The 19799-nt window shown below is 37.3% G+C and overlaps 1 protein-coding gene across 2 annotated transcripts in view; it reads right to left on the bottom strand.

Moving 5' to 3' along the window:
- The window catches only part of PRIM2 (DNA primase subunit 2), a 111225-nt gene that overhangs the window by 11341 nt on the left and 80085 nt on the right, over positions 1-19799 (bottom strand). For both annotated transcript variants that reach the window (XM_035542941.2, XM_035542942.2), the window contains exons 11-12: positions 12544-12670; positions 10817-10899 (exon numbers count right to left, since the gene is read on the bottom strand). In XM_035542941.2, the coding sequence (XP_035398834.2) occupies positions 10817-10899; positions 12544-12670 (210 nt within the window). The remainder of the gene's footprint in view (positions 1-10816; positions 10900-12543; positions 12671-19799) is intronic.

Raw genomic sequence — 19799 nt, 5'->3', positions numbered from 1 at the left:
ATAATGAAAGCAAACTTGCAGCTGCTTTTCACTGGTGTTACCCAGAAACAGACCTCCACTCAAAACTACCGTAATTACCAGCAGCAATCTTTTGCCTCCACATATATTCAGACATTTACACTAAATTGCTTTATTTTGCAAGTAACTGTACATACTCAAGGACTCCTTTTGTTAGTTCTTATGTGCCTTTTCTTTCCCTGCCATCTGCAACTTGCTTTTGTGATGGTGTTTTACTGACTACTAATGAGGTTAAGATGATGTTTGGCAGCTGCATGCAGCCACCTGCTTTATGGACCTTCAGCTTTTACAGCTAAGACACTGCATAGCTGGGTAGTTTGAGCTCTGCAATTATCCATTGTTAATTTCACTTATTCAAAGTTAGTTCATTTTATCTGAAAACGGCTGAATTACCTTTTATCTTCCAAACCCGAAATCTTTCTGCTGTAGATTCAGTTAAGCGTGACTCATTTCTAACCTTCATTTTATTTCAAAGGTGACTGAAGATATGACGGGGGGCAACTGCTGGAACATACCTGAACACATTCGCGTTTCCTTCTGTTTCAGGTCAGTTTGTGACCACCTGAGCATAAGTCCTGCCCCAAGACTCCACACTGCACTTCACAGAAAAATCTTTTCTCCATTTTTTAATACTTCCTTTATATTTTAAACTGATTGCCAGCAATTTTTGAAGGTTTTCTTCGTATAATGTAGCACAAATCTTCTCATATTTAAGTTCTGTTTTCCCTCTAGGACTCCCTCACAGGCTGGAGGACCATTGCTACATCCTTGCCACAGCTCCTGTTCCTCTTATACTCTTTCACTTGTCCTTTTGTAGTCAGAATACTTGATCTCATGGCACTCAGCATCGCACATGGTAATATTCAGAGCACCGTAACAGCTCAGCTTCTCCCCTGCAACTTGCATCCCAACCATGAAGTAACAAAACCTAATCCAGTATGCTTTGCAAAGGTAAAAATAAGAGGCAGTCATGACCTTGATGGAGGTATTTTATGAACATCTCTTAAAAAAATACCTGTAGTTTTCCCCCCTCCATTTTTAATGTATAGGCTTTCCAGCCTTAAGTTCTCGTTTTATGTATGACAGTGAGGAACTCATTAAACACTTAAGAATAAACGAATGCCTGAATGAGAAGAAAATGTCAATATGTGACTATATTTGCTGCAGCAACCCCTGGGCAGCTTATTTAATAAAGACAGACATTAATTTAAACCGAGTTAATCATCTTAAAAGGAAACAGCTCTAATGCTAGTTGTGTTTGTTTGCTTGCTTACTTTTTCAAAGTTTTACACAGCCTACTGCTGAAAGTTACTGTTACTGAAAGTTAATGGTGTGAACATCAGGTGCATTAGCCCTTCTTGCATTTGACTATTTCATTTCTCCGATACCAAAAAGTTTTGAAATAGCACGTTGTAAAATGTACACTTTTAATCAGAAATTTGGGGCTATGATTCCCCACACATTTTCATTTAACTTGACAAATCCTGTATGAGTTTACAGCCACTTACTTTAAAAGCCAGTGCTGCCTGTTTTTAGATTTGATAGATAACCCACGCTCCCATGTAGCAAGGAAATGCTCAGTCAAAGTCTGGTCTGTTATCAAGTGTAAAAGCAAGCATCTGAAATACTTCAAAACCAAAACACCTTACAAAATAAAATTTTTACTTCATGTACATTTTAAGTTTACAAAACAGCAGTTTCAAGAACAATGACCTAAGACAACTTGCTTCATATATATTTTGTTGTGTTTTCATGTTTCTCCTGTATTCTCATCCTGAACAGTGCGTTTAAACCTTTGATTTCTTCTGTGCTATTCCTTTTTCCTCCTTTCTCTTCTAAATAAAAATGTCATGAGCAGTTTAATACTCCATAAATTGAAGCTGCTGAAGTGTAAAGACAGATCCTAATTCTGCCCCCTCATTCCTGCCATCTCCATTTTAATAATGACAGGCTGAAAGTGAATCTCAGTCCTCTTCCCTTTTTTCAGGTTCACCTACAGCTGGATAATTTTTTCATCTATTTTACCATGTAGTCGTAAGGCCAGCATGAGGGAAGGAATGGAAACTCAAGAAGCACAGACAAACAGAGGGTAAAACTGCCTTCCATAGCAGCAGGACCAATTTAGGCTAATAAGCACGTGGTACTGAAGTCTAAGATTTGACTAATGAATTTAAATACTTTAAATTGAACTCGCTGAAACTAATGACATTCTTCTCCAACAGTGGGAGAAAGTGTGCTTTTTAATCTAATTTTATTATTATTTGCCCTAAACAGCAGGTAATTCTATTATTCTAAAAGACAAATTTGATTGTGTGCTAGCGCAGGGTGCCCAGAGAGGCTGCGGAGTCTGCCTGAAGATCTTCAGAAGCCACCTGGACATGGGCCTGGGCACCCTGCTCTGGGTGGCCCTGCTGGAGCAGGGGTTGGAGCAGACACCTCCAGAGATCCTGACCACCTCAACCATTCTGTGATTCAGTAATGGACACTCTCAATATAACTGAACATACATTTTTATTACATTATTCTGGTGGTTAGAATATCAAATCCAAGTTTTTAAAAGTGTATTTTCTAGTCCAACCTTTATTGGTTTCCAATATAATAAAACATCTGTCTTAAGTACTTAAAACCATGTTCTATGTAGAATAAAATCCGTGCATATACTCTGACTATACTGTATTCTTAAAGCTTTTTGTTATCAAACAGATTAGCTATGCTCCTCACTGTGTTTCTGTACCTTTCTTGCATTCTCTTAAGTTTTCTTTTTGTATGCTGTTTCATTCACACAAGCCAGTTCATCAGTCCATCAGTTCAACAGTTACTTTTTCAGTTACCAGCCCTTCAACCAGATTTTAGAACAACCCACTCTTACTTAATTGCATACACCCTTTTTAACAACAATCTCACCCTCACCTGAATAGCCATACATACCTTCTCATTCCTAACATTTGTTTCAACTTATCAGGAAAAAAATGAAGATTGGGAAAACTAAGTCTGAAATACTGTCACTCCGATTTTTAGAATAGCTTTAATCCATGTCATGTTAAGATGTCATGAAACACTTAAGACATTAAATTATGTCATGCTAATACTCGCCATTGATGGTGTCAGTAATACTAACACCACAACACCAACAAACACACACTAGGAAAGTCAAAGAAGTTGATCGAGACACATTATACCTGAATGATAAGAATAGGTGAGAGTTTTAATACTGGAAAACAAGACTTGTTTAGTATTGCCTAGATAGACTTGTATTTGTATCTGTTCAGCTTATATGCCAAAGTAGTCCTAGTGAAATCAATAAGCATATTCATGCTTGAAAACTAAAGACAACAAGACACACAGTTTAGCTGAGGAACCATAGGCAAAGTACTGTATTAAAACACCAGGTCTATGGAAATTTACAGCATTTGTAGTTACACAAATCTACACCAGAGTGCCACAAAGATTTATTTTCACTAACGAAGTTTCCTTGACATAATCTTATTCTCAAGACACTTAACTGTCCACCTGGAAAGATTTAATCATTTTAAAACATTTGCAAATTTTGATATAGTAAAGACAATAACCATCTGAGCAATTTTGGAAAGCAAACAAGCAGTCTTAACTCACCATTTGAGAGATGTGAATGATGTACAATTTCTAGATTGAAGGTCTAATGCTTTTTTAAAATTTCTTGGCAAGCAATATGTAAGGGTACTCTATTTTAGGACTTGAATTTTATCTAGTTAATTTACTGGGGAAGAATCCCGCCACAAAAAAAATCTCACAATATCTATGCTCTAAGTAAAAATGTGAATTTTTGAAAAGAGTTAGATTAATAAATATTAAGTCCCATATGGTATCATCATCAATTAAATATTTATTATAGCCACAAGTCAAAAAAAGACAAGAATTAAAATTGCAATTGCTAAGAGAAATTTTAAGGAACTTTAATGCACCAAATTTCACTGTGATAGCAAAACCAGTCTCACATGAGATTTGTCTGTATTAAGAATATCAATGGTTCTTGTGGTTTTGTTCCTGTTTTTATATATCTCCACAATAAATAATAGTTTAATAACTATTAGTAATTCTTACTTGAACAGTATCCTCAAAACTCACAGAAATACTACCAGCACTAACTGCGGTTAGGGCAGAATTCTTCAGCTGCAAGGGAAAACACTTTTACAGCTAGGAATGATCTAAAACTTTTCTAATATTAAATCATCAGAAGGGGGAGTGTGGTCTGCCCAGCCATGGCTTAGCTAATTTATTTCTCTCCCTTTTAAGACTCCCCTATCCCCCAAAACATCAAACTTGTCAGAAAACATTGGCCAAAGTTCAATGACTCATTTAGAATCTTTAATTTAATCCAATTATGGAAAAAAGCGGCTTTTTAAATTAAGAGAATAATTCTACTAGAAAGAATATTCTTTATTCTAAAGTTATCTATCTTCTGTTCGTTTACATTAGCATTTTTTCTTAAAAAAAAAAAGTAGTAATTGGAGAAAAAGCAAAAATGAGTCTAGGTCTCCTGTTTCTCCCTACTGCAGAACCACAAGTTTTTATTACCTTTTGCTATTGTGACAGCAGTGAATTGGGAAAAAAACCTGGGCAATTTCTTCAAAAACCGATATTTTAAAACGAGTCTAAATCAAAGCCTATCACTACTATTTTTCTATTTGAGATATGTCAGCAACATATTATAGTGCATTTAGTAGAGCACCAAAACAGATGCATTTATCTGGCATATGCTTTAATCTTCATATTCTTCAAATTGATTAGCTTTTCTCAGAAGCGGTTTTATAAAGATTTTACCTGATTAGCAGTATACCAAAAGACAGAAATGAAATGTGGTCTAAAATATAATGCAAATACTGCGCAATCACACATTACATTGTCAGCTAACTGTATTACTTCTCCAAGGAGCAATTTTTAAACAAACAAAAAATCTAATTTCACAAATAAAGAAATAGCTTATCCTAAGGAAAATGTGAACTAAATACAAGTCAAATAATTTGGTTCTTGGAATAAACATCAGGATTAATTCTTTCTGCTTCAGGGTATATAATAACTAGGCAAGACCTGTGAGTCAATTCCTGTATCACCAGAAAGATCATTTCAGCAGAGACAATCTCAGAAAAGACAGCCTCAGAAAATCCAACCTGAGATAGCTGGCTGGACTGAGGTACTTCACATCAAGCAGATTTACACGTTCAAATATCTTCATCACTTTTCTCACTACTGGCTCTACTACAAGATGACTGCAACGGAAGCAACGCTCAGACTGACCACCGACTCATGTCAGGTCTGGCAGTATTTACTTTGCACCACAGTCCCCAAGTCCAGCTTTCCTGTTTCGCACCTTGTCCATGCACAGGGAGCCCTTTGGAAAAGCACTGTGAGGATGGCTTATGTTCCCACCACAGGTCAGTCAAATGCTTTCTTTGTATGAAAAGACTCAGGAATTTCCTGTCTTATGAACCTCAGAGGGAAAAGAGTACTCCTTATCTCAAAAGTATGAAAGACAGCCCTAGAAAGAGAAGACTGAGAACAGCACTCTATATGAGTACTCTAAAAACACCAGATTAAAATCCCAGAACTAAAATTGAGTTGGAGCACAGGTGATTTGGAAAGAACCCATAAGAACAGAAGGCATAAACCAAATACAGGATGGGAAACGCATCCAAACCAATCGGTTGCTGCTTGCGATTATTGCTGAAAAAATAAAACCCACCTGCAGCCATCTCTGATCAACTCGGGATCAACTAAAACAGGAGCCTGGCTTTCATGATTCAAGGACCTCTTCAGGTAAGCTGTGAAAGTTACAGGAGAACTGGGGAAAAAACTCACTGATGTGGCTGTTGACGTACTACAAATCCACATCTGATGGTCTGAAGCACTGTTACCTCACTTTCTGGAAGATAAACCACCACCATTCAGGAGTCTACATCCCCTTGTTGAACACAGCATATTCAGGAATAAATCACAGTTCTTTGTGCTGACAGACAGCACAAAGATTATTGAAGAGAAACACTTGAAACATCAAAAGAGCATTGGATGTAACCACCCCTGGGACTCTAATCAGCAAAAAACATCCTCAAGATTAGCTTGTCACCACGACCTTGACGAATATTTAAAAATGTCTGAACAAATGGAAAGGAAGCACCCCAAACAACAACAGTTCTGATCCAGATCACTGTGCATGAACTGGAGATAATAAGGGTTCAACAGACAGCTACGAAAAAATAAGAGTCCCCCAACTAAGAACTGCAAGCCTCCATGTGCTGCTGACAAAGATGTCAGCTAAGTCTCCATCAAATTCAAACTTGAATATCTATATTCATACTTGCACAAATTAAAGCTAAGACAGCAGCCCTATTTCATTTTGGGTACAAAGTAGCCACCAATGGAAAATTCTTTGTGCATGGCCTGGGCTGCCACAGCTTCTCTGGCACCTCCTCTTGAGGGAAACTGATGCTTAGGGCAAGCCTGATGAGTTTCCAATCAACCTTAGTTTCACAATGAGAAGTTAATCTTAGCAGGGAACAGAAACTCTCGAACTGTCAACCCCTTAAAGCGAGCTTCTGAGTTCAGGAGAGAAGCATCTACTACTGCTCATCTGAAGTACGGAGCGCGATATACTCCTCTCACAAACACCATTTACCCAGAAGAGGGAGTGCCCCGGAGCATCGAGTTCAGGAAGAACTACAGGACTGTATGTAACAAAATGCTTGGTGGGCACGTGAAAAGAACTCTAGGTGGTAAGCTCAGAAGACCTCGTGCCCTTACACACAGAGATGCTGCCTGAGACCTAGCATGGAGATGCCTTTTGAAAATCTCATCTGTTTCCATGACGATGGCTGCATAACAGATTCACACATTGTCAGATAAACATAAGAAACATTTTACAGCACAAACCATCCACCCACGAGGTCTCCTGGGTATAAACAGACACATTCTTGAAAAGAAGCACGTCTTATGGTGATAGCATATAAGGAATCTAGCTCTGGAAACATTTTGTTTAGGTGAAAAATGTATTAACTAAAAATAAAAAAAGGTTAATCTCACAGTAGCTTGAACCAACTCTTATTTACTCAAACGTTCTCCCAGCTTACATCTTGACAGTGATACTGAGGGAGTATCACTTGCTGCAGCGGTGATAGTTACTACCTTGCTTTTCAGGTTCGTAGTGATACATCCTTCCATCTACTCCTCAGAGGAGGCTGTAAACAGAAAACCTTCTCTTCTGCACAGGGTAATGAGCCCATAGCTGTAGATCCTACTAACTCTTGCGATAATCCAATTAATTCTCCTCACACACAACACAGTGAAGAATGATTCCTTGACCTCCACAGGGATCTGCTAAGCCACTGCATTGCTAACCACTTCTAGAAATAGTAGAAAGGTTACTTCTTAGTTGAACCTATAAAACTCTGAATATAAAAAGAAGGAACTACTTTTGACATTGAGAACATGAAGTACAGGTACGTGTTTTGGGAAACGGAGAAAATTTTAATACTAGACTTGTTTGGGGAAGTGGGGGTCTGCAGGACCTTGGTAATGGAGCGGGTGGATATTATATTTACATTACCCACTTCAACCAAGCAACGAGGCCTTTTGGGCTGAATTCTCATTGACACACTGACTTACTCTCAAACAACTTTGTCAACACATCCTATTGATCTGGGTTAAAAAAAGAAGTCTGTTATGGGATGATCCCATTCCCAAAAACTCTCCAGGAGGTCACTGAATTGGATCTTGGATCACCCATTAGCTGCTGAGAAAGACAACTGCATTAATTTGTCTACTAAATAACTAGAGAGTCCTAATAATGAATTGCTGACAGATGGGTCCTACAACCGTGTAAAAACAGTAACAGACTTGTATGAAAGTGCAGACACTTCCTAACAAAACGGGTATCATGTTCTTCCATGTGTGGAGGCAAAAATTAGCTAAAACTGTAAAAACTGATGGGTGGCAGACAATGCTGTGCATGTGCAGGGGCAGGGATAAGGGGGTGGGAGGTAAACAGCCAAAACTGAACTTCCAAACTGTCAAGCACAAACCTGCTAGCTAGCTACAACTGGTATGAGCTGGTTGTAAATCTTGATAACATTTAGACTAAACAGAAGTGACATGTTCCGATTTTCCAGTTAATAAAGAGACATAACACAGAACCATCAGTTAGGAAGCTGATTGCATATTTTGCAGGCAGACTATTAAGGTGAAGAAAAATAGGGACTTGGGAACACAGAAAAAAGAGGGTGAAGATCCTGGGAAGTTGGGGATTATTCTAGAGATCAAAGATGCATGGTGATAAATGCCAAAGAATTCCCTGGGACCACAGCTTATAGTGCCTGAGACTCTTAAATGCAAGCAGCTACAAAACCGGTATTGATATGACTTTCTGCCCCATCTTCCCAGACCAGCAGTGATTTCCCTGACCCGAGTAAACACAACACCAGAGTGGGGAGCAAGAGAGGGCTCACGTGAGATAATCAAGCACGGGTATAATTCTGATCTCCTTGACTGTAAAAAGCTTTCAGATCCACTACAGGTTATTTACTGTCTCTCACCTGTGGCATCAGCACACACATCAGCTGATGACTCAACTACTGTGCATGCTTTCATTAAACGGATGCGAGAGACTTTCATACACTGCAGGCATCTGAGTCCTGGAACACTGATGTAAAACTCTGGCTCCTCTTGAGTTTGCTCTCCTCTGTATGAGGCCGCTTTGGTATCCTCTCAGTCCAGAATAACGCATTTAGTACTACCATAAACCACCGTGCAGAGAGAACTGAAAAAGCACTGCAATACATGCACTGATCTGGTTTTGACATCACTGAAGGGAATTTTTCACTTTGTGACAACCTGCTTGTCTAGAACACACAAAGCAACAGAAAAGAATAAATGAAGACACATTTGAAGACAGCAAAGAACTCTGAAACAAAGCAAGGAACAAGTGTAAGAAGCCATGAGCCCCAGGAAAGACACTCTGTTTATTAAAATACGTAGCTGAAAGGTCAAGCTTTGAATCATTCATTAAAAACATAGATCTGTTGAGTTTTAAGAAAGCTCTCGCTGATCTGGAGCTGGCAGAATGTCTAACAGACTGAAAGGGTACATACAGTTTGAGTGAACGTCAATCTTGAGGCTGATACACTGGAAAAGCAACTATATCAGAGGTTTCAAAGGATCGACAAACCGTTCACCCCTCCTAACCATTCACTGCACTAAAGGAAAAAACATTTCTGACACCACTGGAAGGTCAGCAATTATCACCAGCATTGGAGAAGACTCTATAAGGTTGCAGTCCGGACTGAAGGACTCTGAGTTGTTATTGGTCACGTGTAATGGGGAGTGGCAATTATAAGATAGGTAAAAGCTCTTGGAGACAGATGTGAAGCAATCCTCGTCCTCCTCCTGAATATCTCAGACTGACTGATGTAAAATATCAATTTCTGAAAACCCAGACAGAGCCAGCTTTATTACTGGACTTTGTTTTGTTTTTATTACTAAGAGTGGCCACTGCAGAGCCCTGTACTATCAATGCACTTAAACTCACCCCACAGAGTTCCTAGACTGCACTGTGTCCTTTTCCAGCCACTGATAGAGATGGTTTCTCTTACTCAGTTTTGATAAGAAAATTTAAGATTTGTAATGAGTCCCAATCCTACTTTACAAACAAACAAAAAAATCACAAATGAGCTAAGGAACCATGTTAAATATAAAGATCCTACCTCATTGTGCAAAAGCACTGAAGAAATAGCCTCAACTGAATCCTACCCACGCGTAGCAAGGCAGCTAAAACAGGAAATCCATACCAATCTTTCCAATGATTAGCAGGATAAAAATCTCAGAGCAGCATGATTTTTGATGCATATAAAAAAGAAAAAAGCCAAAGGAAGGTATCTCTAGTGCCTGTCAGATAGATGAAAGACACTTAATATGGTCCAGGAGAGAAAGAAAAGAAAAAAAAGTTCCAAGAAAAAAAGTCTGGGGATTTCTAGAATTTGTGAAGAATGACTTCCAACGAACAATAAAATCTTTTAAACTATTCTCTTTTAATCTATCTCCTAATTACTTCTTCCAAGGGAAATTACTTTAAATGAAACTTTCACATTTTTTTTTTTTTAACTAGTGCAACACTCTGTTGGTGCCTGACCAGCAATGGTGATACTCCACATGAACAAAAGATATTTTACTACAGACTTAATGTAGACTTCACGCAGTTAATATACATTACTTTTTCCTGAACTGTCTCAGCTGAGCTCTAACCTGTATGTCTCCCTCCAATGAAGACAACAGCGTTCTTTTATATCCTTAACCTCCTGCAAGAACAATGAATGGGAGGTCAATGTCCTTCAGTATGCACGTGAAAAGTTCCATTTTCTGATTGCTCGTTCTATAGATCACAGGTTATCAATTTACTGTTACCTTTTAAAAAGCTGCTAAAATCTGTTAAATTTCACTAGGCATCTCATGAGCTGTTGTTGTCTAGGGGAAGTCAGCACAATGGACATATGGTGGTTTGTTTTTTTTTTTATAAGTTTATTACAGGAAACAGTGACTAACATCCACTATAGTAATAAACAAACTCATAATATTAAGCAAAAGAAAAAGGTGATGACAACAGTCAACACATCAATGGGAGCACTGAAGCAAGAAAGACAAGATTCTGGCTTAAGACTTCTCGAAGCAGAGATATTTTACATACTAACAAATTGCATGCAGCATTTCTACTCCAATATACAGTACAATTGAAAAACAGGGCCTCATTAAAGGAAGTTCCAAACAAAATATGCCTTACCTGAGCTATTCCACTGGGAGGGATCTTGTATGACTGCAGCTTCTGCTTCAGTAGCTCAGGCTCACTGTGGCGGAATGGGCACCCTGACAGTAAAAACAAGCAAGCTCACAAACAAGGTTGTTTACCCAGGAGTTAGCAGAGTAACACACTCAAGAGACCAACTAAACTGTTTCTAATTGTCTAACAGCTTATTAATAAAAAAGTTAATTGCCCATATGTGCAATTGCTTTTTTCTTTTTTTTTTTCTTTTTTCTTTTTTTTAAATAATTAGTCCACTGCATGGTTAGTAGGGCACCAGACTCTCAAGAGTTACATAAAATATCTTAACATAAACAAGCCACAGTTCTCATTCAGTGACAGGAAAAGAGATTGTTAGCTCCTTACTGACAATGATAGCACTGGTACATTAAAGAGCTGTGAAAAAACTGGAAAAGACAATGATAGTCAACTAGTCTTTAAAGCATAATCCTTTATAAAATACTGCCTTAGAAAGTTCCACCACCTTGAATAACGGTTTGGATGATGATGTGGGGTTTTTTTGTCCCAGAATTAGTTTTGAGACACAACTGAAGGAACAACCTAATACTAGAATAACAACAGTGACGCACTGGTGTGGGTTTTCCTTGTTTAGTCACACCAAGATAGGAAGTTTTTAAGTACCCCAACAAGCTTAGGAATTTCTGTTCAATTTAATTCGTATCTCAGAACCCCTCCAATTGCTTACCTTTTATAACATCTATATATTTAAAGTCTCCTTGCATTGTGCAACTCAATACATATAGAGCCAAAAGCTATCAAGTGCGATCTAAGGAGAACATTTGAAGACCTTGATCTTGAAATTAAATACATAATTTAAGAGATTACAAGAACATGACAGACACAATACTCCAATTTGTCAGATACTTTGCCAGATAATTTGTCGATGGAAAACTGTAATGTTTATGGAAAAACATGACCTTACTCTGAAGCAAGAGTTTCAAGAAGTAAATTCCAATTGCAAATTCTGTTTGAGTAAGGACACAAGTTCTACAGAACTGATTTTTCAGATTACTTCAGTAAAAAAGATAAAGCTTAAACACTGTATGTACCCTGTATAATCACTATTATGACCTCATTTGTAAAAGGATAAACAATACAGTTTGGCATTACGCATCATAGCAAAACAAATTGCTTAAGTATTTACTTCTTCAAAATACTGGAAAACATCGTAAGTTCTGTCCTTGTTAAGCTTCCTTTTGCAGTATCTATATTGTCTGGGATGTGTATATATAAGCCGTGACTTCCACAGTGATAGATTCATTGCCCTAAAGAGTTAAAAATGTCAATACCAGGTCATTTATAAATTTACACTATTCTACAACTAGAAATGAAGCATCAAGAAGAGCCCTGAATGTCCTAAACTTCTGAAAAGCAAATAAATTAATATAAGTAGAACAAGGTTGCCAGGTTGAAAGCACGGCTTAAAAGGAATTTAACTTCGGTTTCTGACACACAAAGTGGGAAGAAGAGTAGGGAAGGAAAAAGAACTAGAGTTGAGTACAAAACTGAACTTCTCTTGACTGCTATTAAGCAAGTAAGACTAATCACAAGAAGAGTAACAGAGAACAGCAGTGACTATCTTAGTTAGTAGTCCAAACTTACTACCAGAGGAAGAAACTGAAATCCATTTGGCTCTCTTCCTTAGCCAAGGAAAAGGCTAAAGATTTCCCTTTGTTTTGAGAACTCACCATGATAATCGCCTTGACTCGGTGGATTGGACATGATAATCTTCATGCAGCTGTACGGGGTATAATCCGTTCTCCTTCCTTCTTTCCCATAGCTGTGGCGAATGCTGTAAGCATATCCTTTGTCAAACTACAAAAAAAAAAAGCATATATACTTATATCCTGTACCAGATTTTTAACTTTGCAAATAGAAATGCTGGATTATGAAGTCAATTCTCCAAACCTACTCAAATTGAGAAAAATGAAAATAGATTTGTTTGCTGCTAGCTTTGATTTTTACATTATATGGACTTGTATATGCACATATACATATTTTACATACACATCACAAGAGAAATAAGAATTATTGTCTTTCAAGCTGATGCAGAAATCATTAAAGACCAAAATTGTGAGCCCCAAGATGTTAGCAAATGGTGAAGACATGGCAATTTAAAACCTTTCATAAATGTCCATAAAATAATTGTTTTATCATGGAAAAATAATAGAAATTCAGATTTCCTTAATCAGGTTCACGTTTTTGTTCCCCCAAAGCATAATGCTTCACCTACACTTTGTTTCAGCACTAAAGTTCAGTTTGTTAGAGTCTAGAATTGAGTGCTTTGCTTGAGAAAAAACCAAAATTTTTAGCATATCTCTTTTGTCCAAAAATCAACTCCCAACTCATACCAACTCCTGCAATAAAATTAAAAGTTCTAAAGAAATATAGGTGTAAACAAACATTTATTTTGGCAGCCAAGTACATTGCTATCAGTACATCCTTTTAAGTAAGTCCTGTGAAGAGGACTCAGTGACACGAGTTCATGCTATTTTACATATGGCCATAGCTGACGTAAGATCCGTGGTAGAATCAGAATAATTTCACACCCATATTCCATGAAGCTTTATCAGCTACTGTGAGCCATCAAGGAACATCTGTTCAAATACATACTCCTAGAGGAACTGAAGTACAAGTTAGAGACTTCTCATTAGCAACTTCTTTTTACAGGATTTTGCCCAAAGTATCACAAAATAGTTCTTAAAAAATAAATAGGATGAAATAATGAAGCTTTGTGTGCAGAATTACACTTCTGTCTCTCTCCTCCTCAAGAAAGCTACAATACATAAAAGAACAACTGTGCTCTTCATGCTCCAGCATTAACTTTACATTTAATTCAGGCACAGAACTTCAAAAAAACAATTCCCGTAAGAATTTGTTTTCTTGTCAAAAACAACTTAAAAATCATTTTAACTCCAATATTTTACTAACGTAGGTCAATACAGACAAAAAATATTGAAGCATATAACGGGTTAACTCTGTTTATTTAACAGATAAGAGCAATTCCCTGCTTGGGCTGCGGATTTCCAATGGTAATTCAGAATATTCAGACATCTGTGAAATTATCTTGACCTGCTAAAACTCATACAAAAAAAAAACAGAAGAAGAGGTATGCTTTTCTTAATATAGTATTTGAACGGTTTTGACAAAATCTAACTGTATATGATGGAAAACCTGTAACATAATATGGAAATATATAATATGTTGAAACATAAAAGACAACCTTTGAGAATAAAAACATAAGTTGCACCTGATTCTGGATGGGTGAAAAAAAAGGAACTTCCTTATCAAGACACTGCCGTAGTCAAGTTAGTATAACAATATTCAGCACTCACTCTAAATCAGGCTTAAGGCATCCAAACCACTGAACAGACATTGACTAATTAATCCTTACTATACATTTGACAAAGTGACTTTATTTTAAAAGAACACCAAAAAATACAGATATATCAAATAGATAACGTTGTGTTTTCCAGCACAGCCAAGGCAGGCTGCAGCACATCAGCATATCCTATCTAGTCAACCCTTCCATCCAGGGGAGAAAAATGTTTGGTTGAACAAGCACTATTTTTGCTTACAATGAAGAACTGGGTTTACCTACAGTAATAATTTAGGAAGAAGTGGAAGAGTGTAGGAGGATGTGCTGTAGGCATGTGCATGCCCTCAGGAAGGGCAGGTGCAGGAGAACTCCCTCACCTTAGCAGCGCAAGCAGCAGCTGCTGGCTGAGTACTGCTGCTCCTGCAGGAGCTGCAAAAGCTAAATACAGCCTTTGCAGCTGCCAGCTTTAGGAAAGCCTAACACAGCAAAAGACAGCATTATAATGGTGAAAATGTGATGTTAGCACTTACATATGTGCATATATACTTACATATAAATGCACACATGCCAGTACATATGTATCACGGCATGGAACTTAATTGGGAGCTGGGAATTGGTATACTTACTCTTTCAAAACTCCTGAAAAACAGCAAATATCAGACACAAAGATGTGCATATTTTAATGCCCAACCTCTGAGAGAATCTGTTAAGCTAAATGTCAGGTTTGTGATCACACAGCCACATATTCTTCCATCCAGAAACTCTGGAACCTTTCTGCCTTCTTTGCAAAGATTGGATGAACGCAATTTCATTTGCTTAACAGAGGGTATTTGAGTAAGCAAAGCAGATAGTTTTTTGTAAGGCAAAAGCAAATCTTGACTGCTTCCGGATGTATTGCTTAGTTTGCCAGAAAATTAACAACCCTCTAACAGTGCTGTATACTAAAATCTTCAGCTATACTTTTCACATCACTTGTCTTAACGCCCACAGAAACTACTTTTACTACCTAACTCATTATTTTATGCTGAGAAGCAGCTTTTGCGGTAAATAGAAACAACAGCTACATAATAACACAACATGGCCTTGGGACAGGTTGGGGATTTTCTCATTGCTTTCTTGTAACCCTGTTGGGATCTTTTGAGGCCATTTGACATCAGTTTCATTATACCTATATGTTCTTTGGGCCAGGGTTACTTTTGTTTTTTTAGTAATATTACAGTAGAATAGTATTTTGAGAAATTAAAATGTATAGAAATAGACATAGCTACCACATGTGAACTTAAAACTAAGGTATCAGAAGACTGAGTCATTTACTTATTAAGGTAAGAATCCCCTCTGTGCTGAACAGAGTAGCATAAAATGCTTTTTTTAAAAAAGGCAACTTTATAAAACTCATTTTATTTCTGCCATTGTAATTGTGCCACTTTTTTTAATGGAAACACTAGTGATAAGAAAGAGAGCAAGAAATTGTGCAAAGGCATTTTTGCTTGCCTTTTTTTCAGTAGTGGCCATTCTTCTGAAATTAATACTGTAATGGTAATGGGCAACTGCTGGTAATGCTCAATCTCTTGAATTCATTGCAAAATGCTTAAAATAAGTATTGTTCCAAAATTATTTTTAAATTTCAGGCAACACACAGTGTTTTTGTGGCTATTTGGCAGATTTAAAGCTGTCCAACACCACTATCATACTTCCTGGTCCACGTTTACTACCTTACACTTCTGGAATTAACCATAAACACCCCAGCGCTCCTGAACAGTCCCCTTCAAAATCCATCCTCCATGCTACAGAGCCTTCACGTGCAAACCGGTTGTTTCTCTGAAGGAGAAGGAATCTGTCCAATAGCAATGGCTGGCAAATCTAACTTCTCATCTGTAAGAGAAGACAATTGATAGTGACAAACACTTGCCCAGCCGTGCACTTGCTTATGCACATTCATAACTGTCACCTGTTCTCAGAGCCTTTGCAGCAGCTCAGACTAACACAGCTAAGTTGGCCCCCATAGTGAGATGCTTCACCAAGACCTCTCCTGTCCTTGTGATTCGGTTTCGGGTCATTACTCAAGGGAACAGAGTTTTAGCAGCGTCAGTATCCAAGGGGCTGTGTGGTGCTCCTCAGTAGGAAGAAGCCATGAATTGTGGCATTTCATATCAGAAAGCACATCCTGAGGAACAGCCCTCTGTACGCTGGGGGATGAGCTCAGTGATCAGACTAGCTCTTTCCTAATGCTATTACTCTAGGATATGCACAAAGAAAAATCCCCCTCAGAAGCATTCCCTTTCAATTGCCAGTGAAAGTACACATATATATGTAATTATAATTAGATGTGCTTGAAATTTGCACAAATTAGAAGGCAGAGAAATTGTCCCTTCCTATTTATTCCAAACCCCCAAACAGATGCTGTATGATTCTCCCAGTTCCTTCAACAAAATAGGGCATTTGCAGAACACATCATGCATGTCAGTGTTTGCAGGGTCATTCTAATTACTTATAGATAACTTGTTTTTAAAATATTTCAGAAAAAAACATGTCAAAATTGTAAAACTATTACAGTACAGACCAACTATGCAATCTACCAAAAGGTCATTATGATAGAAAACTATGAAAGGTGAAAACTCAAAATGATTTGAAGAACCACTTTTTTAGTGATGGCCCTATAATAAAAACGTTCAAGGTTTTTATTGAAGCCTGAGATGAAGTTGCTCGATAATAATGATGCTGCCCAAGTGGGTACATCACCTCCTACTGTGTGACAGTTTCCACTGAGACAAAAGAAACAATAGAACAGCGGCACTAAAATAACACCACCATATTATTGAGTAACTACATACACTAGACCACCTACTGTTGGGTAATACTTTAGAATGGGGATTCTCTGCAACTTTTTACAGTATGGCCCACAATTCTACTACCTAAACTATTTTTTCCTCTATTTAGTTTATTTAGTTCTCTGAGCTTTCCAAAATCTGCAAGGCATTTGTAATTTATTTCCAAGTGCTAGGTCGATGGGTCATGGTTTTAGTGCCAGAGGAAGTGATCAAGAAACACGTCTTATTTAAATAATGAACTGGTTCACCCTAAAGCCAAGAAAATGAAACAAAGACAACCTTCTATCAAATTTGTCACTTTAGTGCTGGCATGCACAAACCTCTGGATTAACAGCTGTGTGCATTTTTATTTTTTTTTAATTTTAGGAGTAGAAGTCAATTGCCTGATCTTTAACTTGTTCCCTAAAATATAAAAATTTCTGGGGACAGCTCTTCTCTCTAGACACAGCTGTAGAATGCATGTGATGTCTGGTCTGAGATAAAACTGCCCACCTATGTTCTGCAGTGTATGTTTTCATGCATCGGTATTTGTTGTGATGAGCTGTGGTGTCCAGCGTACGGTGCTGAATGTACTAATGATCATTCCAGGCATCCTAACACAAGTGACACTGAAGTATTCTTAGACTTCTTCCTACAGGAAAGTAAGCTCTTAGCACTGATGGGCATGGCTAAACCAGTGGTCCATAAGCCAGAATCCAGGAGGCTGGAGGACATTTCACTGGGTATACGCGTGTAAGATAGCAAGGAATTCACCTTTTGCTTTTATCTGATACATTTAAACAGGTATCAGACTAAGGCAGATGAATTTGCCTTAAAACTGTTAGTTAAGGCATATATGCTGTGTTAGATTTCCTTCACTAGAAGATATGTATGTTATAAGTTAAGGTATAAAGAAGGTATATGTAAGATGATAAAAACCTGAGATATATATATACACACACACACTAGAAGTTTGCAACTGGTATAGCCTAACATCAGATTACTATGTTCTAGATAAGAATTTATGGAAATGTTATTTTCATTAGAGTTTGATCACATAAACGTGAGATATTAGGGTATGGAATGGCAATGTCCATCATACAGACCATGTGGCAGGTACACGCTTTCCTTTGAAGAAAAGCTTTGTTAAAACAAAGCAGAGAAGCATGGCTTATGTGTGCCTTAGTTATCAATTAGATACAACTGAAGACAACTTCAAAAGAACAGAACAATTATATACAACACTTGCAAAGCATTTCAGCCACTGCAGAGTAAGTATCGTCATAACCGCAAGTTACTTGGCTTATGTCACTTGTCATATTTGCATTAGAGTATCTAGAAATAGCACAAAGTCCTCCATAAATTTTGTCATTTGCAAATTAGGTTACCAATTCAGATATTCAGCATGCATATTAACATGGGAAATAATTTGCTGACAGGTGTTCCGAGCACTGTATGCTCATGTTCACACTTCAGCAAAACTTTCATGTTTCAGTTTAACTACTTCTATATACTCACGTGAGTTTTTATGCGTTTATTCCTTAAAGTCCTGGAATATTTATTTAAAAATCTCACAACTAAGCAAAATGACTGAGGCAATTTTGTCTAGCTTCTTGGCTGACCACCAGATTAGTTCCAGCTCTGCAAAACTCAAAGTAGTAATGCTGTTAAACCATTTTGTTCAGCAGTCATTGGGTAACTTCTTGTCTAAAATTGTTGAGCCTGTATGGATAACAGCTTCAAATTCATAAATTTATTGCACAAACTTGTGTATCTTGTGAAATAATTGATTCACTTTTCATCCATTCCCTAGGCAGTCACTCAAATCATTACTGTTGACGCTGCTTAGCTGGCACATCTTTGTCCTTTTTTTTTTTCTTTAAGCTCATTCTTAAAATAACCTCAATTTGAGGTTATCTTTTCCCAGGCATGGCTTTCATTTAGGAACATAAATAGGTATTTCGCCATCTGCCAACTACAGAAAGGTTCCATTTATGCTAAATCCTCAACCTGTAGCACAATTTCTATGCTTTAAGGTACAGATCAGAAACCTCAGCTAAAATTGAGCTGGAAATTTTGAATATGCTGTGCGGCAGTCATTACAGATTGATTCACATCAAGTACAAGACCCCTCTTCCCCTCCCATTTCAGGTTTTCCATATCTGATGAGGCAAGAAGTGCTCTGCCCTGGAGGTGTCTTCATCTGCTACAAGGAAATCAAGAAGTTTACGATCAATTAAATTCCTTGTGTAGTGTCCACATGAGTGTAAGCTGCATGACTCATGAACTAGTTTTTGGGCTACCCCAGGCTACTCAGGCAAAAATACGTCCATGTAGGCTTTTTAGCGGTAATCTAAGTTTGCCTTAACAACTTAGCAGAACATATGCTACTGAACATAGAGGTGTAAGCTCTTTGTTAATGCAAATGAAACAACTACATTAAGAAATAATGTAGTTTGTGAGTTATAGTTAAAAAATAGAAAGATAACAATAGAACAAAAATCAAATTTTAAATGGTAATTAACACTAAACAATTAATGACATTTTTGCTTTGTTTTTAAATAGAAAACATTAATTAATGTTTAAAATAAGATTTATTTAATCTGCTGTATTAAAATGACAGTATTTGATAGCACCACCACAGATAACATGCTTTTCTTAAGTATCTATAAAAATACATTGGTACAATGTATAGTACCAATACATTCAAACGAACGAATACTCAGTAAAACTCATTATTATATTATTTGTTTTAATCAGGTTTCTGTAGGCCGTTCCCTACGTTTTTAATGGAACTCTCAAGTCCTTTTAATATAAG

Source organism: Cygnus atratus, chromosome 3, assembly GCF_013377495.2.
Source record: "Cygnus atratus isolate AKBS03 ecotype Queensland, Australia chromosome 3, CAtr_DNAZoo_HiC_assembly, whole genome shotgun sequence".
Lineage (NCBI taxonomy): Eukaryota > Metazoa > Chordata > Aves > Anseriformes > Anatidae > Cygnus > Cygnus atratus.
This window is presented reverse-complemented; position numbering and strand designations above follow the sequence as displayed.